The sequence below is a fragment of the Cuculus canorus genome, chromosome 1 (assembly GCF_017976375.1).
Source record: "Cuculus canorus isolate bCucCan1 chromosome 1, bCucCan1.pri, whole genome shotgun sequence".
Classification (NCBI taxonomy): domain Eukaryota; kingdom Metazoa; phylum Chordata; class Aves; order Cuculiformes; family Cuculidae; genus Cuculus; species Cuculus canorus.
Window position 1 is genome coordinate 7,736,693 of NC_071401.1, and position 24,661 is coordinate 7,761,353.

The 24,661-nt window shown below is 42.0% G+C and overlaps 1 protein-coding gene across 1 annotated transcript in view; it reads right to left on the minus strand.

Annotated features, from left to right (window-relative positions):
* The window catches only part of LATS2 (large tumor suppressor kinase 2), a 52,694-nt gene that overhangs the window by 24,061 nt on the left and 3,972 nt on the right, over nt 1–24,661 (minus strand). Inside the window, exon 2 of the mRNA XM_054067711.1 lies at nt 23,388–23,963. Within this exon, the coding sequence (XP_053923686.1) occupies nt 23,388–23,726 (339 nt within the window). The 5' untranslated portion in view covers nt 23,727–23,963. The remainder of the gene's footprint in view (nt 1–23,387; nt 23,964–24,661) is intronic.

Consider the following 24,661-nt stretch of genomic DNA (forward strand, 5'->3'; position numbering starts at 1 on the left):
GACAAGGGGCAATGGGTATAAACTGGAGAGGGGCAGATTTAGACTGGACATTAGGAAGAATTTCTTCACACTGAGAGTGGTGAGGCACTGGCACAGGTCGCCCAGGGAGGTTGTGGCTGCCCCATCCCTGGAGGTATTCAAGGCCAGGTTGGATGGGACCTTGGGCAGCCTGATTGAGTGGGATGTCCCTGCCCATGGCAGGGGGGTTGCAACTAGATGATCTTTAATGTCCCTTTCAATCCCCAACTATTCCACGATTCTATTGAGTTCACCAAAATCTCACAAACTCACACAAAGATAATATGGTAAAGACCCTTGAACAGAAGCTATCTCCTAAGTTGAGGTAGAATTGGAGCCAACCTTGAGAGTAGGGTTCACCACGCTGCAGAACAGGTCTGTTGTTTTGAGAAAGGCACTCCAGTAGACCTTCAAAGATTTCCTGTTGTGTACTGGGATCCTCACACATTAAATCCAGCCAAGAATTAAAAATGGCATTTGCTACTCTGTACTCTGGGGAACATTCCTACACTCACGGTGTGCAGTCTTAATAAAAAAAACAACCCACTCCCAACATAATGCACCTTAAATGACTGAATATATTAAGATGGCAGTTTCAGGAAAAACACCACCTTACTGTGCAGAGGCCAGTTACCACTTAAAAAGCACCATGTAAACTCTTTTGAACAATCTCTTGGAATCAGATTCTTCCAAGTTCTTTCTCTCAGGTGGGATGTTTTGCAGTCTTAGTATTTTACACTTATCAGTACAAGGCACATGTGTTGCACGAGCAGCAGTCCATCCCTCTCTTCCAGACCCACTTCTGACACACTGAGCTGTCAGAATAATGGCGCGACTCCTTCCTACTAGACTCTACTCTTTTTTTTTTCTTTGACGCTGCTGTTCCTTACTCTACCAGAGCAAGTAAATTAAGCTGGATAGAATAGCAGTTCAGTGAAGGTTTCATGATGAGCTTATTCCTCTTCATTAGCAGCAAGTGATGTGTTTGCTAATTTTATTGCTCACGCATTAGCCAAAAATGTGTTTGGCTGGCATTACCTCTACAATCACACTACTTGTGTATCAAAGCATTTCTTTTCAGTGGCCACAGACACTAAAATGAGGGTTTTCCATTGCTCTTCCTCCTACTGTAAAGATACATACATACTGAGTTACATAGAAAAGAGGATTTTTACAAATATTCACAGAGCTTGCAAATTATTTCTTGGCCAAATTGGATACAACGGACTTGTAAAACATGTATTCAGATTCAGCAAAATGAGTTATGAGGTTTGTTGTCCAGGAATAAAACTCCAAAGCACAGGAAAAAATTGTGTCAAAGACTGGAAGAGCTTTTTGCGCTGCCAAAGTCAGCTGCTCTCCAGAAAGTCACACAGTGCTGCAAATTTATAATGCTTTAGAACTGTTTTTTTTTCATTTTTCCATACCCAACTCTACAAACTGGATTTTGCATGTACCATTGTTATCTCTGTCAAATTTACTGGGGGCTGCCTACATAAGGCATTACAAGTTTTTTTGTATTCATAAGATTCCGTCACTTAAAGAGTGATACTCCTCTCCCCTCCTATTCTTGTAAGTTTATATGGGGGTTTTTTTCCCAGTTTTTAAGCCACTAGAATTTTCAAGTATTGTTTTAAATCTCCCCTCCACAGCAAGAAAAAAATCAAGTAAAGACAGTAAAATTAAGTCAACCATTCATATTCAAAGTCAAATATGAACATAATTTTCAAAACAAGTTTCAAGCATATTCCTGATATGGCCTTCAGAAGTTCAGGAGAGTTTTTTTCACCTTAATTTTGCTTTGAGGAATGCTTTAGTAGTACTATAAAACCTTCAGGATATGGGGTTGGAATGCATTACCACCGAACTGTTCTTTCCTCTGAGGATTTACACCACAATGGGACCCCAACTGACATCATGCAGTAATGCACAGTCAAGAAGAAAAAAAAAATAAAACAAAGAAAATATCTCTATTGTGAGACAAATGAAGGCTACCTCTCTCTCAGCCTCTCAGTCCAAAGCAGCATGTCTCATGTGACTGAAGAAACATCTGGGTTTTATCTTGAGATCCCTAATATTTCTCAGTACAGACACACACACACAGAAAGCAAGTGTGCTGGGCAAGGCAACTTGTCATATTTCTTGTTCAAAGAGTAGGAAGACGTAGAACTTTTACATACAACATTATTCAAAAAAAAATTGTTGGCATTTTTGAGTTTTATTTATTGATTTTAATGCTATATTTTTAAAAACATTCTCATTCAACAATATGAAAAAGGCATTCAGCTTTTAACGTTTTACAGTCAGTATGCCCAACTTTGGAATAAAATATACTCAAACTCTGCTGCACTGGGGATCTCATTAGACATTTTCCAGAAGTCTTCATGCAGCGCTTGGTTTCATTAACTCTACTCATACACATGTATGACTACAAGTCCAAAAGTAAAAAATACTAAACACCATGGACTGCCGCTTAGTGATTTTTAAGACTATAAAAATACCCTTTGTACTAACTGCCCTATATGACTGCTGCTTACTTTTGCAGTTGCAAGATAAAACTCTCAACTCTACCAGTGCTAGAGGCAAAAAAGAAATACAGAAAGAAAAAAACCCAGCTGGATAAAATATCTTAAGGTCAGGCTTTTTACATGTAAAGCAGCCGCAGCAAAATTATTCACATTCTTAGCACATAGCTGACCGGGACAAGATTCCACGGAGAGGCAAACAATTCCCCCAAGAGAGCAGCTGCATCTTCCTCAGCTCGGGAGCTTCCAGGGGGAGGGAGAAATGCCCACTGGGGTCCCCAAAACTGAACAACAGCAGGAAGAAAATTAAAAGACCGCATCTGCTCCATGGTAATGCTTCACACGACCGCTCCTTTTCTGTGCTCAGTGAGAAAAGATACATGTAAAAATAAACAAATTGAAAAAAACAAAAGACAGTTGGTAGCACACACTTTGATTGATGTCCCAGAGGAACCGTGTAAGCAGACACCCAAGTCCAGTTAAACATAATAGAGTAGGGGGGAAGTATTAGATAATATTGAACAGAACACCTGAAAGGGATACAGTGCACCCAGCTTCTTTTTTATTGCATAATTCTTTTCAGAAGCATCTTTTCAACACATAAAACCATTTCTTTCTAAGTTTCCACAACATGTCTCTTAAATTGTCCTCTTTTTATCTGGTATTTCTTTAGCAGTATCTTTATTCAGTTCACCTCAATGCTCTTTCTGTTGGCTGCTGGCCAAGTGGCACACTTTAACAGTCAAGACACACAGTACTGAAGAATCATCTTTGTTGCTCTGCTCCATTTACGTGCAAAGGCTGTGATAGACATCGTAAGAAAAGAAATCCTCTTGCAAAATCCTCCTCAATGCCATCCCCTTAGCACTACTATGTCCTCACAAACTTGTCATTAGCCATCAATGAAATCAGCTGCACCAGCATGAAAAATGACCGTATCACTGCTTTTGGTATTCATAACTTAGTATTCGCATATTATCTTCCAGCTGCAAGTGTGTCAGCAGAAAACTATTCCCACCTTGCCCCTGGCTGCCTGTCACTGCTCCCTGTGCCCAAGGTATCACCTGCTTCCCTCTTCCCTGACCACACCATGGTCTGCTCACTGCCAGGGACAGCTGGGTTAGCACAGACCTATGATTCAGCTGCTGAAGCTATCTCAGCTCATTTTGACCCAAGTGAGCTAGGGTTAACTCCAGCAGCAGCTCAGCTGGGACAGTAAGACCTGGGTGAGAGGAGTAAGAAGAGACAGCACTGAGCAGATGGCCATCTCTGGAGCACAGCTGGAAGGAGGAGAGCATGTGAGCACAGGCTGAGCTTTCTCTCGGCATTTCCTCTGATGGTGTTTGGCAGCCAAGGCAGCTGCCACCGCTCTCAACTTCTCTGCTCCTTTCTGTTTCCCCTGCTGTACCCCCTCAATTGTGCTTGTGTCCCTCCCAGCATCCCCTGGATCAGTTCCCTGATCAGTCACTGCTCAGCTCCACAGACACCATGCTGGCACAGCTTGCAGGAACGAACGGGAAGATGGGCAGCTCTGGCAGCACAACACAAAGCACGAGCTCCAGCCCAAGAGCCTTCTCTCCTTCCTTCACATCAACATACAAACTTCCTAGATGAATGGAATATTCTTGGGATATCTCAGACCATAAGGTTTTTCTTTATTTTTTTCCTCTATCCTGCCATAAGAAAGTTTTTAATTGCAGTATTATTGTGTAGGTGTCATATTAGGTTTAACAAGCTAACCCTCCTCTTACTTGTGCAGTTATCACCTAATATTTCAAGGCAACAAAAAGATATTGTTCATTTGATCATCTTAAAAAGGCACAGCCAAGGGGAAACAGTCTTACATGACAGGCTGTAAATCAACATGCTAGACAAGTAATTTTAAACCGCAGGAGGAAGAAAAAATAATCTCACTGTATCAAACCAATAAAAACCCTGTAACACTGACTCTGGAAGATACAAGACCTATTCCACAACAACTATATTTCTTAGTAAAATACAGTATTTTGAACTCTAAAAAAGCCTAAACTTGATCAGACTGAAACAAAGGAGAGGGAAGGAGGACACGTTTCCCCTCATGGAATCACAGAATCATAGAATAGTTTGGGTTGGGAGGGACCTTAAAGATCATCTCATTCCAACCCCCCTGCCATGGGCAGAGATATCCCACTCAATCAGGCTGCCCAAGGTCCCATCCAACCTGGCTTTGAACACCTCTAGGTATGGGACAGCCACAACCTCCCTGGGCAACCTCTGCCAGTGCCTCACCACTCTCAGTGTGAAGAAATTCTTCCTTATGTCTAGCCTAAATCTGCCCCTCTCCAGTTTATACCCATTCCCCCTGGTCCTATCATTACAAGCCTTTCTGAACAGTCCCTCTTCAGCTTTCTTGTAGCCCCATCAGGTACTGGAAGGTTGCTATAAGATCTCTTCTGAGCCTTCTCTTCTCCAGGCTAAACAAGCCCAACTCTCTCAGCCTGTCCTCCTAGGGAAGGTGCTCCAGCCCTCCAATCCTCTTTGTAGCCCTCCTCTGGACCCATTCCAACAGGTCCATATCCTTCTTACTTTGAGAATTCCAGAACTGGACACAATACTCCAGATGAGGTCTCACAAGAGAGGAACAGAGGGGCAGAATCACCTCTCTTGACCTGCTGGCCATGCTTCTTTTGACGCAGCCCAGGATACAGTTCGCCTTCTGGGCTGCGAGTGCACATTGCCGGCTCATGTCTAGCTTCTCATCAACCAGCACACCCAAGTCCTTCTCTGCAGGGCTGCTCTCAATCACATCATGCCCCATCGTGTACTGAAAATCGGGATTGCCCTTACCCAGGTGCAGGACCTTACACTTGGCCTTGCTGAACCTCATGAGGTTCTCACAGACCCACTTCTCAGTCTGTCCAGGTCCCTCTGGATGACATCCCGTCCTTCCGGTGTGGTAACTGCACCACTCAGCTTGGTGTCATCCGCAAACTTGCTGAGGGTGCAGTCAATCTCGCCGTCAATATCATTGATAAAGATACTGAACAGCACTAGTCCCAATGTGGATCCCTGAGGGACATCACTCGTCACTGATCTCCATCTGGACTTCGAGCCATTGACCACTACTCTTTGAATATGACCATCCAACCAGTTTCTTATCCACCTTACCGTCCACCCATCAAATCCATAGCTCTCCAATTCAGAGAGAAGGATGTTGTGGGTGACTGTGTCAAAGGCTTTACAGAAGTCCAGACAGATGACATTCGTCAGTTTACCCATGTCCACTGCTGCGGTTATCCCATCATAGAAAGCCACCAAGTTGGTCAGACAGGACTTGCCCTTGGTGAAGCCATGCTGGCTGCCACTCATCACCTCCCTGTCCTCCACGTGCTTTAGCATAGCTTCTGGGAGGATCTGTTCCATGATCTCCCCAGGCATAGAGGTGAGGCTGACAGGTCAGTAGTTCTCAGGGTCCTCTTTTCTACCTTTTTTAAAAATGGGCACAATGTTACTCTTCTTCCAGTCCCCAGGGACTTCTCCTGATTGCCATGACTTTTCAAATTTCATGAAAAGTGGCTTTGCAACAACAACTGCCAATTTCCTCAGGACTCTGGGTTGCATCTCATCAGGTCCCATGGACTTATATATATTCAGGTTCCATCCTTCCCCCACTGCTGAAGTCTGAGGAGGAAGCTTGAGACGGCTCAAGTAGATAAACCACTCCTAGAATCATAGGATCGTAGAATGGTTTGGTTGGAATCATAGAATCACTTCATTGGAAAAGACCTTTGAGATCGTCAAGGGACCATGAAGATCATCTAGTCCAACCCCTCTGCAATGAGCAGGGACATATTCAAGAAGATCATTCCCCTAACCAAGTCACTTAGTGTTGGCACATTTGCTTACTAGTTCCCAGTAATTGTGGCAGTGGATGAACGTTCTTCACCTCCCTCCTTCAAGCCTTTACTCAAGATTTTAAGGGATTGTTGTTTTTCCAATGCTCTCAACCCATGTTATTTGACAGGAGAACAAATGGCAGCTGTTTTTCAAGCTTCATGATTATTATTATTGTTATTATCACCATTACAGCACATGCTCTATTGCATGAATGACATTCAGAGACAGCAATGTTTCTTCTGAGATCTTCATGGGTGTCAAATACTAAGAAAGCAGTAAGAGACAAGTAATCACTTCCTTGTGAAAACTTGTCCTTACAAGTGAGGCCTACAGCAAAATCACGCTGGGCAAAACTCTTCTTGAATATCTCAGATGCAGAATGAAACCTGGCCAGTGCTTTGACAGGGTAACACTAGCAGTAACAAGCATGATGCTACATGGCCTGGAAGGGAGGCTTCATAATACAGCATCCCACCAGAAATGAAGGCTAACAATGTGCAGCAGTGCGCTGGCGAATGTCTCTGTTTCAGGATGGATTAAAAATATATAATTTCTAGGCACCTGTTCTACAAAGCTGCCAAAGGTAAGGAGAAATGTCTAGTTAGGCAATCAGCTTCCAAGGTGTTAATTTTCCCTGGTGAGAACTGGGTGGAGACAGTACTACTGGTTTCTAACTAGTGTGTGTATTGCCAAGTACCATTAAACAGCTGCCATGGCATCAAACCACACTGCAGGTTCATGAGAAGATGTGTTCACACTCTTTAAGCATGCCAAGCCCAAAATAAAGGTAAGCCTCCATGGTAACGATACTTGGAGACAGTCTCTGTATTTTGATGATTGAGTTCATGCTACACCAGTAAACTTCGTGAGGTTGTCTTTGAGTAATTTCTGTAGCTCCAGAGAAACATTCTTTTCTCACTGCTACTGTCTGTGCATCTTCCTTGGGCTCCTGTCTGTACGTACACTGCCTTCCAATAACGCTGTGAGACAGGCAATGATTCCTGAATAGCAGTGTTCAAGACACTCTGCTTCCAAGGTCAACATTCACTTCGTGTAATAAGCATTGCAACTGCCTGCTCCTTTTCTCTAAGGCATCCATCAGCTCTTAAAATTGTTGACATTATGATTAATTATTTTAAATCAAGCTTCTCAGTCTCTGCCACCACTTTCGCAGACTAACCACGGAGGCTAATGATAAGTAAGCTTAGAAGTATATGTATATAAATACAGGTACAGAAGTATGTGCGAAAACCTTACTTTACTTACAATTCTTTTCCACAACTGAAATTTGTAGGATTTATGTTCCAGAACATGCAATATCCAAGACACTGGAACTCCCTGGCATACTGCCTGGCAAAGAAAGCAGTAACACAGGCGCAGAGGGTCAACATGCAGTCCATTACTTGCATGATTATAATGATTCTTGTATATCAATTTTGATAGTCAGTTTTCAACTTTCAGCTTGTGTCTGCAAAAGTGTAGAGCTAAGAATCCAAAGCAAAAGTACCCTAACCTGCAGCAATCTGACAGCCTGCATCTTAAATAGGACCTACATCTTAAACACCAAATGAGCTTTCAGCGTATTACAATGCTCCCATCTAAGCCATCTACCTGCCAACCAGCTTCTGTATTCTTTTAAACCTGAAGCATATGGGCTGAGAGATCCCACCAGCTGATTACTCATTGACTGCTGCTCTGAACATTTACCCACCTTTTCAATACAACCCCAAGCTCTCCTCTTAAGGAACATTAAGTAAGCAGCCAGTAAGAAGAATAAAAACTTTCATCATTATCCTTTCATCTTTTCTGTGCTGCAAGCCTTCCTACATCCGTAGCCCAGGAAGATCAATTCAGGCTGTACTGTCTTCTGTGTAGAGAACTCATTTTTTTGCAATGACGGTGCACCATGCAGCTTTACTGCATAGCCAATATAACAGTGGCTTTGTATTTGATTATCGCTGTAATGGAGCAGTGCGAACGTGAAACCCAAGGTGAACAGTAGAACTCTTGTTAGCAATTAACACTGGTAACACGATCCATACCACACAAAGCTTTTCCCAGTTTCTAACAAGCAGATCATAGATCAAAGGTCCTGTTCTGACAGGAAAGGAGCCATCATGTTTTCTTATCTCATCATTACAAATGCTTGGAAAACTATGTGGACACCAGCATCATAATTCAGAGAAGAAGAAAAGGAAAATACCAGGTACACTTCAAATTACTGGGTTTAACCATCCATGTAATCTGAAATTTAAGCTACTGATAGTAAATGGATTTGAATAAATTTCCATTTAAGGCCAAAGTCTGTGACAAAACCTAAGTAAATGAACTTAGCATGTGCGTGTACAGGAGGGCTCTTTTACTGCTCAAAACAAGCAGCAAATCTCTGGGCTGGTGAAATCAACAGGAATTTTACTGCTGATTTCGATGAGGACAGAATTTCAGCTCAAAAATCTTCATCTTCCAGTACGGTGGAGCTAGGGATATGGACCCAGGCTAGATATGCACCATTGATCTGCAATCCCAAAACCACTACTCTTCCCAACTTTCCCATCTCACTGCGCTCTGCACAGCAGTGCTCAGAGAGCAGAGCCACAAAACTCAGATTGTGCAGGGCCTCCACATTTTGTCTCCTGACTCAAGCATCCAAGGGACTCTCTGTTGTTGCAGGTGGGGTCTGAGGAAGGAAGACACTGCTACTCAGTAGCTGATGAAATTAAAAGTCTTACCCACCCCCAGCACTTCCTGCAATGCTCCATACACTAAAGTCATATACCACTAGAACCTGGATCGCAGCTCAATGCATTCCACTGCACTTTGTCACGCTTCCCTGACCGATACTATGCCAAAAATGACTAGCTTTAAGAGTTCTCTGGTGAATAAAAGAGCTTTTGCAACTCTGAAACAGAGCTGAGTTTTTAATTCATGTTAAATCTCCTTTTCTGTTCCGAAGGAACATTTTTAATGCTGCCTGTAATTCCCCTTCTGTGCTTTTTTTTTACTTCTGTAGTGACTTCTGTGAAGATAAAGGGAAAATTTAAGCAGACTAGTTTCTAAAAGTCTTAGAGAGATCTTTAAATATGCCTGAAGGAAGTAAAAATACGAATTAGCAAAATACAAAGATGAAAAAGATCCACATCATGTTCATATAAATCTAGAAATACAGGGCAGTGAGCCAGAAGACTCACAAGACAGCTACCATAGAGAGCAAAATCCAAAGTACAGCTGGACTATCTAAACAACTATAGACCAACATTATCCAAGATTTGCACATTTGCTGTTTATTTACCCAGTACCCAACTGAGCAGAGTCTTGTGCAATATCAGGGACTGCAAACATCCCTTCTACTCAGATATTCTAAGCACTTGTAGTTACAGATTATGCCCTAAGAACCCTTCCTTTGTAATCTTTTATTTAAAATCTATGCCTCAAATTACCAAAAGAACATGATTTTGAGAAAAGTGTAAAACTAACACAAGTACTTAACAGAATAGAGCACTCGTTATGTCAATGCTTGGCTCCCCTCCACAGCAGAAGAATACCAGCATGTTGCATGTGCACTCAAAAACTGGATTCCACTTCTCTCCAAGCCAGTTAGCTTTGCTCAGCACACCAAGAACTGTTGCTGGTTCCAGCCCATGTTTGGAACAGAGGGTTTCACTATCCAACCCCGTGTCCAGGCTGACCTGAAAATACGCCTACACTGATCACTGCTTGTGTATGGAAACGACAAAGCCATTTTTAAATGGAAAGTGAATCTTTTATTTTCCCAAAAGCAGGAACAGCCATTGCAACAAACACAGAAGCCAGGCATTTAGAATCGAAGAGGGTATTACCTAAAAGTACAAAAAGCAATTAAGCCTTGTGAGTAGAGCATGTGGGCAGGATGAGGGGTTAAGCATGACATTAGACAGCAAGCACACAAAAAACACAGAAGAGAGGGAAGCGGAGAGGAGGAAAGCAAAGCAATCTGGAGCCCTTAAATTCAATAGGCTGGGAAGGTGGAGAAGACGCCTCTCCTCCTCTGCAGTGCCTGCCAGCTAGAGCAAGCAGCAGGCACTCACTATGGGGGGGCACTGCTGGGAACCCCATGCTGCTTTCCCTGGTGCACAAGGAGCAGTTCTGGCTCAGGCTGCTGTTTCTTCCACATTAGAGAGCTCAAGAAAAGGACTTTCCTCACACCCAAGAACAAGCCCTTGCTGAACACATTCTCATTTCAGTCATGCAGGAGGCTTAGGCGCTGAGAGACCAAAAGAGCATGATCAAGATTTTTAATCTCAAAAACTACATCCAATTTTCAAGTCATGACTTCTCTAACAATGACGTTCCTCCAGTTCAAACAACCACTCTGCTATTAATTGCTGAACGCAGCACTATCAGCTCAGTGACCCAACTGCCCTCCTACCCAAGTAAATGCCAGGAATCACCCTTCCTGCTCACACATCCAGGTGCTTCATCCTTGTTATGCTTCCTATTTGTCCTCATGATTGAGGGCAGTTTAAACTGTCAGAGTTTAACCCTCAGCAATCACACCTCCTCTATCCATTAGTCCTATCCATGATCTGAGAGTTTAAAATAAAATACCTAGAAGGAGGTGAAGTAAAAATTCATTCCAGTGAATTCTCAGACTGGGAAACCAAAAACTTACTAAGCGAATGTAGCTAAACAAACCAGGTCTGTGGTCTAGTGGCAGGGTTTTCCCCAAATTTATGGGCTCCAAAGTTGGTGTGAAAGGAAGGTTGATGGTGCCTTGCCAGTTTGATTCAAGGTTTTATCTAGTGCTGGACAATGGTTCTATTTCAGGGTAAGGAGAAAGAGGAAGAGAAGGAACTTTTATGCATAGCTTCGCTGAAAGTAAGATAACTGGCCTCCCCTAGATGCTGTGTTAATGCTACAGCTGCTATTGTTTGGCCCATGTAGGGCAGGGTGATGTTCCAGTAGACACTGGTGAGCTTGGGAGAACAAACCCTCCTCCACGAAGCAAAAGGAAGAAAACAGCTCTTTTGCAAAACAACCAAGGAATCCTGTTAAACACGTAGTGCTGCTGTTTGCCCAAAATAGCGTTCCTGGAGATGCTGAACACATAGCAGGACGTTCTGACCTTCCTAGGAATCTGGGAGAAGGCAGCTCTGCCTCCAACATCCAAGCTCTGCCACAGACCATGCTTGCAGCTCAGATTCTCCTTAGAGAGGTGTTCCAGGCTCAGGAAATCTTTCGGTAAATCTGAGCATCCATTTCTGTGTAAGTGTAGAGCCAGGCTTGCAACAGCAAGTTCTCAACCTTCAGCAGTTTCTAATGCTTACAAACCACAGGGAAGTTCCTGGAAAAGTGGAACTGAGAAAGTTTGATGGCACCAAAGTAGTATTGAAAAATACTTTTTTCTAGGTTACTTTCATGTGGCTAAAACCCCCAAAGGTTCACTTCTCAGTAAACAGAGAAATGGGGGGCGAGGGGAGGCATACCAACGCAAATGAAAATTCTTGTGGCTTGCTTTTGAATTTGCTGGCACTTCCCAGTGAGGTCCCGCTTTTGTAGTACGAGGAGCTGGCTCGCCACGTGCTCTGGCAGAGACTGATGACTTTTGCCCACTTGTAAACTCCCAGGTCTTTGATTTGTGCTGCTGAGCACTGCATTAACATCTTCTCTTCATCACTTGCATGACGGCAACACCACACACGTTTCACAGGCTCTTCCTAACACACCTTCAGGAAAGCACTCCATGAACTTAGTGCTTGCATTATAGAACATAAGAAAAATATTTTCAGAATGATCACAGGACAGAGATGGAAGCGACTTTCCAGCACAGCAACCACTGGAGCACTGGAAAGAAAAGAGGAATTCCACCCTGCTCCAGAGAACAGCCAGCAGGTCGCTACCACGTCTGGGCAGCACACATTACACAGGCAAGTGGGGGCTCATCTAAAAGCAAACTCAAGAAACTGCTGGACAATCAGAAGAAACAAGCTCCAGCAAGATGGAATCCACATCTTCGGAGAAAACTATCCAACACTCATTTGGAGTCAGGACAAAAATAGCCCAATATGGAGTAGATTTGTCTTGATTCAAAGATCTCTGTCATATGGCAACAACTTTTTATGTTTTTAATCAGGACAGCCAGAGAGGTGGGGTTTTTGTTTGTTTTTTTGTGTTGTTTTTTTTAAACCAGCATATCCTGCACATATTAGCATTTCCAAGGTTTCAGTTACATTGATTAAATTAGATTTTGTGCACTTTTATCAGGCTGACATCTGGCAGGAAGGTAGAGTGAACACAGTGACTGGCAAAGCTGGAAAAAAAGCACGAATTGGACAGATATCTGGTTTAAGCACAGACTATGGAGTCCTGACATTGAATAGAAGAAAAGATCCAGAAGTGAAAATATATGGGTTGTGCTGTCAAAGTCACATTACAGATGCATCCATAATTACTTAGGATGTCACATCAAATCTAAAAAATAAGGTTGAAGTCTATAGATGAGTTAGTTCTTTCTTAATAGTTTGCAATGGTAGAAGAAATAATTAATTTAGGGTATTCAGGAGCGCACGGAGGTGTTGAATATTAGTCATTCAAACCAATGGAGCAGAAAAAACAATGCAATAGGAAGACAGGTAAAGTAAGGTATAGATTTGAATAGCCTTGAAGATAGTTTTGAGTTGATGCAGTGGAAGAACAAAATGAACACGGTCAGATGGAAGCTGCAGGGCAGCAATGATGAACTCTGAGTCTGTGCTGACATTCTCTTCTGTTCTGATATAGCCCACATCCACTGGATTCATAAATGGTAGATAAAATCCAAACCTATCCATATAAAGACTTACACAGGAGCAATTTTACAGCGCCAGCTGTGCTACTGAAGTCAATCTCTTTGAGGGGTAAGAACTTAACTATTTTATCACCTGGCAGCAGCACTCTTCTTTCTAGCATTTTATATGTAAGGAGTAACATACTGCATCTGTGCATGCTTCGGCTGAAGTGACAAATCTACAAATCATGTATGAGAGTTATGATGGATATAGAAAACAGTGGCAAACAGCTTGGTCACTCAAGCAATCTGCATTTAAATCTCAACATTTTTCCATGTAAACTGTGTTTATGTTTCTCTAGATGCATAGAAGACAACGTGTGTTGCAGTAATAGTTTCATGTACACACACATACACACAATTAAAGACAAAGCAGCACAGAGCACAGTTATTTTCAAAGGCTGTCCCTGCCAAAGCTGTTACCTGATTCGCAAAGTTACAAGTACACAGTACAAAGAACATGGCTTGAGCCTTCTGAAAATTCACTGACCTAGAAATATATATTTTTGAAGTATTTTCATATCCTTTCTATTCTCTTCATCCTTCACCTCCCTGGGGAAATATTTTTAATTGCTTGGATTCAGTTAAATTGAAGAGCACAAGTCTCTCATCAGGAAAAAAAACAACTCAGACTGCAGGGAAGCAGAACACAGCCTCAAATATTAGAATCTTGTTTACTTAGACTGAAAAAGAAATCATTAGTGAACTAGCAAATCCTATGAATTAAGCTCTTTGCAAAGAGCTGGTACCATGCAATCACCGTGGTTTTCATAATACATATATGCACACATTTTAATACTCTTGGGTGAAACCTAATTTCTGTGAGTCAGTTTGTGTAAGAATTGTTTCTTGTGGACTGCCAGTGACAGCCCAGATGGCAGGACAAGACTAGTAGAACAAAACCAGTTTTGCTGTGCTGCAGCCATAGTTGGGTGACCCACCAAGACCAGAGCTGACAGAACCACCTCAGCAGAAGTCACGTGGTATCATGGGAGACACGTCAGCTGCACAAGTAACACGAAGTCGAAAATATTCCAGCACCAACAGTATTTTGGGTGACCAGAAGCAGCAGATGTGTAGAGCAGACAGACAGCAAGAGTTTGACTGGTTCATTTTCACCAGGCATCTATTTAAGCATCTTCTGAAAGTGAGAAATTGGGATCCCTCTCAAGCCTGGAGCCTGCCACTATCGTAGGATACCACACTAACTTCAGCCACTAGTGCAGTAATCAATGGCATTTTTAAATTGAGTTTTACTTTCTTCCAAAACGCTAAGGAATGATGAAAACCTAGAAACACAGACCAGCATTTTCCACTCTAAGCCTCAGCTCCAAGCAACATAAAAATGTCAGTTCTAAGTTACACTCGCAATTAGGTTATGAACATAAGCAGAAAGAGTGACAAAAGTGGAATGTATTTCATACGCTGTACATGATCTACGTAAAGATAAGACCGAAATGAAAACTAACATTTGTAGCTTTAAGCAAACAGGCAGGGTGTCTGTCCATCTTAGATTTTACCAGCACTAACTGTTTGTTCCAGAAGTACTTGATTGTAAAATATCTACTCTAGTGTAGCTATATCAATAGTAAGGCAGCTTGCAATCCAGCCAGAATTCTTTCCTAAGTCAAATAAAAGCAAACCTGGGCCTTCTCAGCTGTTCGTTAAGAGATTAAAAAAAATAAAATAAAAGGCAATGGTAGGGAATTAATGGACGTACCCAACAAATGAGAAAAACAGCAGTGGGCAGGGACACCTCCCACTAGGTCAGGCTGCCCAAGGTCCCATCCAACCTGGCCTTGAACACCTCCAGGGATGGGGCAGCCACATCCTCCCTGGGCAACCTCTGCCAGTGCCTCACTACCCTCATTTTGAAGAAATTCTTCTTCATGTCTAGCCTAAATCTGCCTCTCTCCAGTCTATAACCATTGCCCCTCGTCCTGTCCCCACAAGCCTTTATGAATAGCCCCTCCCCAGCTTTACTGTAGCCCCTTCAGGTGCTGGAAGGTTGCTACAAGATCTCCTTGGAGCCTTCTCTTCTCCAGACTGAACAACCGCAAATCTCTTAGCCTGTCCTCGTAGGGAAGGTGCTCCAGCCCTCTGATCATCCTTTTAGCCCTCCTCTGGACCCATTCCAACAGCTCTATATCCTTATGTTGAGGACTCCAGAACTGGACACAATACCCCAAATGAGGTCTCACAAGAGAGGAATAGAGGGGCAGAATTCCCTCCCTCGACCTGCTGGCCATGCTTGTTTTTGATGCAGCCCAGGACATGGTTGGCTTTCTGGGCTGCGAGCACACATTGCTGGCTCATATTGAGCTTGTCATCGACCAGCAGCCCCAAGTCCTTTTCTGTAGGGTTGCTCTCAACCCCACCGTGTACTGAAATGGGGGATTGCCCTGACCCAGGTGTAGGATCTTACAGTTGGCCTCGTTGAACCTCATGAGGTTCTCACAGGCCCATTTCTCCATCCGATTCTTGACATCATCAAGAAAACTTGACTTGAAGGTCTCTTCCACGTCCCTCCTTGCCTACTTTAGACAGCATTGCCTACATTCATCTGCATGCTGCAGAGACAGCCAATACACAAGGAACAAGAATATACGTACTGGAGCCCAATTTATGACAGGTGGGGGGGATATTCAGACAACACACATGGGACACAAACACTATACGGGAGTCACCAGCATCACAGGCAGCTGCTGAGCATGATTTGAAGGCTGTGCCCAAAGGAGCACCAACAAGCTGTGGTCTGCTCAAGAGTCACACAATCAATCCCACAACCAAAAAGCACTTCTACATTTTATAACACATAAGCATTTACCTCCAGAACAACAGCGGTGTGATCCTCAGTCCCTACCTCCTGGGCATGACCATGCTGGTCACGGTTTCCCCTCCCAACAGTGGGTTGTTAAGAATTCAGCCAGCATCTTGAGTATTTCCAGAAAACAGACACACAGTTGTAATACTACCATGCTTTCAAACAATGTAGTCACAGTAACTTCATTCTGCCCTTGGGTAAATATGACAATATTTGGCAATGATATTTTATAAATAAAATAGAAGAAAAAGTACTTCAGTTCCCTTCAGTTTAGTAGATTATATTATGCAATTGAATGCCTGGCTACCCCCTTGTAGTTTAAATTACTATATCCTCATGTATCTGGTGACAGTATTACTATTGTTGCACAGGGTACAGTTGAGATTCCCTACTTTTTTCCTCCTATTAACTTACCTTCAGTTCTACTGATCAACTAATTTCAAAATGTCTGCAAAGTATTTTTTCCTGTGGGCACAGCACAAAAAAAAAGTGAGGGGAAAAAAAAAAAAGACTGCCTTTGTAAGTTACTCTGTATATTCAGCCATGCTTTAGGAAAAAAACACAAGTATGGCACATACCTGAGTACCACATGAGAAGTAGCCATGGGCTTTTATTTCCATTCTACTGATATTCAATTAGCAGCTTTAACATAAGCTTGTATTTAGTTTAGCAACTATCGGAAAAGCATTCCTAGGCTGAATTAAATGAGTTCCAAATGCACATCTTGGATTATCTCTAAGGACTGTAGCCATGTGAATACCTTGCATCCAGTCCTTCTACTGAAATCTCTGAGTTGTAAAGCGTCGTTCCATTTTCTTTAAGAAAGGAAAAAAAGAACCCACAAACACAACCAAAAAGTACCCCTCACCCCCTCATGCAGAGATGCTTATTTTCAGTCTCAGCATAAAATGACATTGGTTCCTCTCAGATATGAGCTGAAAAGAATGGCAGAGATTTACGCTGAGAATAACAAAAAAATGCAGAAGGAACAGTTACACCCTACTACTATTGTGATATCAACTTCCTGTTATAATAATGGCAATCTTTACTTTTGGTCACAAGGGCTTTTTTATTCAGAGGCTGAAGTTAATGCTCATGCAGAAGTTTTAGTGGCTGTGATGAAGCCATTTCCTTTTTTATAGAAAAAAATCCATAGCTCAGCCTTCTCCTGGAGATTAGATTTTAATAAATACAATTTAAGTATACAATGTAAGTTAGTCTTGCACCCTGTCACAGCAATGTATAATTTTAGACTTTTATATTATCTCGCAAGCTTCTAGAATGATTATCTGACATGAGGAATAGGGACATATTAGTTTAATACAACTCAAGATTCACACTTATTCACAGTTGAAGACTGGCATCTGATTCTTGTTCCACCATTTCAAACATAATCCTACCACCCAGCTGTAATTTATTCTATAGTTTGCCAAAGAAAAAAAGGAGACTAACAAGAAAAAAGGGCAGAGTTTAAAGATACTGCAGCCTTGCTCAGTGCCATATTACTGCCCAGCTGCCAAGAAGCCACATTTTGTCATGTGAAGGAGGCACACGCAATCACCTACTACTGCCAACAAATATTTCCACTACTGTGAAAATGCAAGAGAAGAGACAAACCCCTTCTTCGTCCTTCTGCACCACAAAAACATACTCTAAGCCACACTCACACAGAACAAAGCCAAAAGTGCTTTCCTAAATATATTCCAGGAACTGTGTCATGACACAGAGGATTGAAGTATATTCACGAAGACAGTGACAGCACCACAGGAAGACCAGAGACAAGAGAAACAGGATAGAAGAGAGAGGTGTCAGCAGGTATCAGCTCAAGAGTAATCCTCATCTCTTGCTTTCAGCCCATGGAAAGCTATGACTCACTTTTTTTCTGAAGCAGCTAAAACCAAAACTGACTTAAGGGCTAATGTGAGGCATGTTGGTGGGAAAACACATTCCTTTACATGCTTTGATGGAAGAACACTGGATGACACTGGAAACTTGTCAGAAATGAGAAAAAGGTTGAAACCAAAAAGGGAGATTAGAAAGAAAAAGTATGGTCTCCTGGGCTGCATCAAAAGAAGCATGACCAGCAGGGCGAGGGAAGTGATTCTGCCCCTCTATTCCTCTCTTGTGAGACCTCATCTGGAGTATTGTGTCCAGTTCTGGAATCCTCAATGTAAGGATATGGAGCTGTTGGAACAGGTCCAGAGGAGGGCTACAAGGATGATCGGAGGGCTGGAGCACCTTCCCTACAAAGACAGGCTTGAGAGAGTTGGACTTGTTCAGCCTGGAGAAGAGAAGGCTCCAAGGAGATCTTATAGCGACCTTCCAGCACCTGAAGGGGCTACAAGAAAGCTGGGGAGGGACTGTTCATAAAGGCTTGTGGGGATAGGACGAGGGACAATGAGTATAAACTAGAGAGGGGCAGACTTACAGTAGACATAAGGAAGAATTTTTTGACAATGAGGGTGGTGAGACACTGGCACAGGTTGCCCAGGGAGGTTGTGGCTGCCCCATCCCTGGAGTTGTTCAAGGCCAGGCTGAATGGGGCCTTGGGCAGTCTGATCTAGTGGGAGGTGTCCCTGCGCATGGCAGGGGTGTTGGAACTGGATGATCTTTAAGTTCCTTTCCAACCCAAACTATTCTATGTTTCTATTATTCTACGATTCTATGATACAAGCTCTCAAGGCAGTTAGCAAAGAGAAGACAGAGTACACAACTTACCTTCAAATGAGGGAGGCAAATGAACACGCTAGAGACTGTTGGCCTGAATTACCGAATCTACTTCAGTTGCTAAATAAAATCCTTCTGCATTCGGCAGTGAGTGCCCTCATTTGAAGGCCCCTTTTTTCTCCTTGTAACCCAAGAATACTTACTTAACTCCTGTCCTGAAACACAGCTTGTATCCTGCTACCTTTAAGACATGTTCCACAGATTAACCTAGGGAACAGCTCATTCTTCAGTCATTTTCCATTAACAAAACACCCTGGACCCAAAACACCCAGAAGATGACTGAGATGTTCATCCTGGCAGTTTTGGTAAATAGCTGGGCAAAACCGTCTCTTAATAGAGGTGAAGTTTACCTAAGCAGCAGAAAAAATTTCATTATGGGACAGGCCAATGTTACGATTATAATTCCCCCGTTTGCTCAGGGCTATTACAAAATTTGCTGCCCTTCACCTTGGAGGCAAGCTGTCTTTTTAGTCCTGTCCTCTTAACAAATACTTCATAACAGATATTTCGCTAAAGCAAAACTACTGCCGTGCATTCTCTGTTACTAAAACAAAATTTTGCATTGTTTCTCCTTCTCTCATCACTCCTATAGGATGAAAAGTCATAATGCTCAGTAACACACACTGTCAGATAGAACATGGATTCTATGCGAACAAGCAGGACTTAAAACCCTTTAGAGAGAAGAAAAAAAAATACTAATTCCAAACACAAAACATAAAAAGGACTTTCTGCCCAAGCTTCACTTGAAACGGCAGAACTTCCCTCAAAGAAGTGTAAATACTCAAATTGAGACAAATATTGTATTCCCTCTTCTCAGTTTCCCAAAATCAAGCAGTAGTTCCCAAATCAGAACACAATCTTTGCAAATGGTTTAAAAATAATGTAATCCATAATGAAGAAATTAGAAGAATCCTTGTATATGATAAGAAGTAATTAAATAGCAAAAAAACAAACCATCCCACTTCTACAAAGTGAATGCCATGAATCTGGTGCAATACAGATGACGAAATGGTCAGCTTGATATTCTTAGACACATTACAGTACCCACAAACATCATTCCACTTCCTTGAAAGACACTACAAGTAGTGCCAGGCACTAATTAAGGATGGATCTTCCCCTTTGGAATGTTCTGATATTGTCACAGGTGCAGTGTATGTGTTTTATTACAGAGATACTTATAAAAGTTGCTGGAAAAAATGAAGCATAAGGATTTCCCCACTGCACACATCCACATAATTATCCACTGTATAAGTACATAATGCACATTAACTTTTTTTTTCTTAAAAATAGCTGCCCAAACAAGCTATGTCTTGAAATCTTCACCCAGAAAAGGTGCCCTTGCTCAAAGAAAAGAAGTTTGCTTGGGGGGAGGGGAGAAGGGAAGTGACAAGTGTGTAACGTTCCACAGTTCATCTAGAACTGCTGCAGCCCACTCTAAATTAGAATGTCAGTGGCTGTTTATGCTCTAGGAAGTACAGTAAGTACAGTACAGCCCATTCAGGTTGCTGGAATGTCACTGATCATACGCTCAATTGCATCTATTCATTAGAAAAATTCAATCCACAACAGCAGCTGCATTTTCCACCACACTCCAAAAGCCATCCAGTTGCCTCAGGTGATTCCAGCAGTTTACCAGCCTGCAGGACAGATGCTCCACGCTTTTGTCCCTCTGTAGCGACTGCAAGTTACACTTCCAACCCCAACGAGTTGTATTTACTCAAGAATGGTGTATTAGCAATGCTTTTAGCTTCAAGCTTTTGCAAAAAAAAAGGTCCTGCCTTTTGCAGTCATGTTGCACAAGTCTCAAAACTACTTATGCTGCACTAATTATTTTTGATTGAAGGTTGCTAAATAATTACTGTTGAAAAGATGACTTAAGCAAACAACAGACAAGTTACTCCACTCGTCTGAAAAGGACTATGACTAATTATGTGTGTAATTGTATCTCTTAAAAAAAAAAAAAAGTGTGTACTCCTGGCTTCTTTCAGGTCAACAGCAAAGTCCCCTTTAAATTTTGGGGGCCAGATTTCACTATAAAATCATAAGCTACACAATGGCTGAAAAGAAACCTTTATGAAAGAATATGGGTCATTTAAAAGGACACTGTTAACTTCCTAATAATCTAAAAAAAGATCTGCTTTCACATGTAGCACCCATGAAGCTGTAACTCCAAGACAGAAGAATTTTGTATTTACTTCACTAATTACACTGCATTTTATATACTCGTTAAGTTTACCAATCAGCTCATAACCAATTTCCTGCCTGTGTGGGTCTTTCACCGAGCAAGAGTAAAACAATAAAATGTTACAATATTTCCTTTTCATTTAATTAAAGCAATTTCAGTTTCATCTTAAAACTTAAGAGTCATGTTGGTAAAACGGGGAGCTACAAACCCTACCTTCACGTTACCTAACACGCAGCATCTCCTGTAGTGTGTTAAACGGTTGTTGTTAAAATCTAACCATGCTACTGATATACTACGTGAGTGAAGCTAGTAAGAGTAAGGAATAGAAGTATCCTTTCCACAGCATCTTAAACTTATAGATTCCTTCCTTCTTAAATGATCACTACTCCCTTCCACTCTCTTAAAATCCTTATTGTGGCCCAATAAACTGAAGGAGAATCCCAATCCTCACATGGTGTCCACCGTGTCCACCAGAGCAGATTACTCACAAGGTAAGAATTACTTTCCAGTATTCCATCTAGAACACCAGAAAGCATCAGCCCAAATCTGTCTTGAAAATGGAGTTCACGTAAGATCAAACTGAATGACGCTATAGCCATCCAGTCATTCTTCACAACTTCCTAGAACTCATGATTAGAGCTTTTTGTGACAAATTGTCAACTTCAGGACCCCAGCAGCCACCAAACAGGTGATCAGTGTACCATGAAGCAAGTTCAGGAGGTGTAAGTTCTTGTACTCTGCAGACTTGCTGTGGAACGTTCAAGTAGACCATTAGCTATTCATGACCTGAAATCCTTAACCTCTAAACACTTTCCTACTGTTATTTGGGGATAGAGGGACCTTCAATGCCCATATACCAGCTTCACACTAGCACTCTGTCCAGAGGTAAATAAAAGAAACCAAACCTGACTTCACTTCTCTGTTAAATCAGAGATCTGTTAAATGCCTGGAGGACTACATAAGATGCCCACACTGTAGGCATTTAAAGGCTTTGACTCACAAGCAGGCACAGGGTAGTTCAGGATAGCTGATTTACAACACATCATGCTCTGAAACAGCTCAGTATTTGATCCAAAACAACTCAGGCACCAGGAAGAAAGTAAGAGTCTAGAGGTAGTAATCAAGTCTGGCACCCTACACCATACCATTCCCAGGGCCACTCACACCATCTCAAGAAGCTCCACTCACTCACAAGTCCAGAAGAGCCAGCCTTCTTAGGACCCAGAACCACACTAGGAAACGCAGCACTTCTAGCGTCAAGTGCCAGTTTTGGAACCTTCTGGACTCTTGACAAAAGCGATCCTGCTTATGTTTAGGTTTCAGTGTCAAACACACCTAAGGGATAGGCCCAATAATGACGTCTCCAGGCAACAAGTCAAAGCTAGGGAGAAAAGCCAAATGTGAGGATGGAAGGATCACAGCCAGTGGGGGCGGAACCCCAACTGAAAATGTGCAGCCAAATTTAAGGAGGTTTCAAAAATCTCCCAGTCAGCATCAGAACTGAGAAGCAATACCATTGGATGAATATTGAAAGCAAAACAAAGATATTAAAAACGTTTACATATATAACATTTTACACTGCGTTTAATACCATGACATTTTAACAGATGCTCAGGTATTTCTGTTTTATACATTGGCTTAACATTTTTGTGCTGCAGTATGCTCAAAGTACTTTCCAAGATTTCAGTCCAACAAGCCTGTTCTGTGTGTGAACGATTCATCCATGTAACCTACCAAACGCGCATTTCCAATCCAGAATCCAGCTGTGCTCATTGAACCTTGGCTCATATGCACAGGCAGTGTTCTCATTCTGAACAGCTAGGGAAATTTAAAGGGTAGAGTTCTAAAAAATATTGTTTTCATGGCATGCTTAAGATCAGAGATAATCCTTGGTTCCTCCAGTTAAACAATTCAGTACAGCATCTTGATTCCCTGGATTAGGAAGTGTTTAGTTGTTCTGCAGCACTTCTCAATGGATCTGCAACCTATTCTAGCTCTGATTATCTCACACAGCAAGTGAGCTTCTTCAAAGACCACATACTGTCTCTGTCATTTCTTCTAGTTGCTTATGACAGTGAACTGATCCTAGATGTGACAGACAAAATTCCACACCAATAGTCATAGCTGAGGCTTTTTCCAGTATTGAGGAGAAAAAAGAAGACAAGCTACTGCGTTCAGCCTTATACATCAACCGGAGATAAGAGAACCCTAAAGACCACCATCTTTAACATGAATTTACCCCGTACTAGGCACATGTCTCAACAGCAAGATTGTCTACTCTGCCAGCCAAACAGCAACATGAATGCCAGAAGGATCAGTGCATTTTGTCAACCAGCAAGCCTGGTAACTTCCGTCAAAACCCTTTCTTCGGTCTCAAGCATAAACTTGTTCTGAAGGCAGTGATAATCTCCCCTCCAAACCCATACATACCTGATCACAACCTGCATTCACCAGTTCCTGGAGCATCTGCCTATTTACTTCAATGGCTGCTGCGGTGCTCGACTCATTAGCAAAAGGCAGCAAAGAATATCTAATTTCTCGCAGAGCTTTCTGATACGGTCCAAACTTAGGTGTTTGTCTCATCTGCTGCTGCCTTGCAGCATCCTTCCCCATTAAAATCTTAGGGTCCAGAGAAGTTTCACTGCCTGGTCCAATAGGTAGTCCCTGACCTGAAGATTTGGATGGCTGCTTTAAACCTTCTCGAATCTCTTGTAACCTCTGTCTGCTGTTCCCAGAATACGTTGTAGCAGGAAAAGTCTTTGGCCTCATTGTTAATCCAGTTTTCTCTGAGCATAAATACAGCTTTATTCTTAGGGTTATTTTAAATGACTTTATTTTGGAACGGTGTCACTTGATGGTATCAATTTCTTGTAAACATAATCCTTCAAAGAGAAAAGGCAAGATTCTCAAGAAATTTCTGCCAAAGTTTTACTTCAGCTCACGATCTTCATGTTTCCTACAGAAAATGAAAATCCTTGGAATCATCATTTTGCAGACTGACAGTATCTGAAACAAAAGAAAATAGAAAGTACAGGCAATTAAGTTGATATTGTAAATGCCTCTGAAGGGACAGCATGACAATTAATCAAGTGCAAGTGAATCAGTTTAACCTATTAAGCTGTCACAGCTGGATTCCCTTTAATGATTTTCACTTTATCTGTTTTCAAGAAAAGGATTCCAAAAGGCTTTCTCAATATAGGCAATAAATAATCCATTTTATTTTACATTCCATTTTCAAAACACATGAAAATAAAATCCTTAAAAACTACAATGCTTAAGAATTTTACAGCACCCAACTGTGGCACATTTCCCACCCAATTGCATAACCAAATCCTGGACAAGCCTATCCTATTTCATAATTAGGGAAGAGTATGCTCATGAAATGTTTTTCCCCCACTTAAGGTTTTGCTTGTTTTACACTAGCTGAGCTCAGTTTCAGCAGTTTATGAAAAAGATTTATAATGGAAATATTGATGACTCTAACCATAGCAACTTCTAGTATTTCAATAACAAAGTGAATAACAGAAAGACAAGATATTTTGCCTTTCCACATGACTATCTCAGCAAAGCCTGCAGGTAAGAATTCTCCCCAGAATCAGAAGGAGGAGGGAGGGGAAAAAAGGAGGGTGGGTGGATGGTGGTTTATACAATATTTCATTAGTTGTGCCTTATAGGGAAGAAAGGGAAAAGAGAGGTAGATGGAG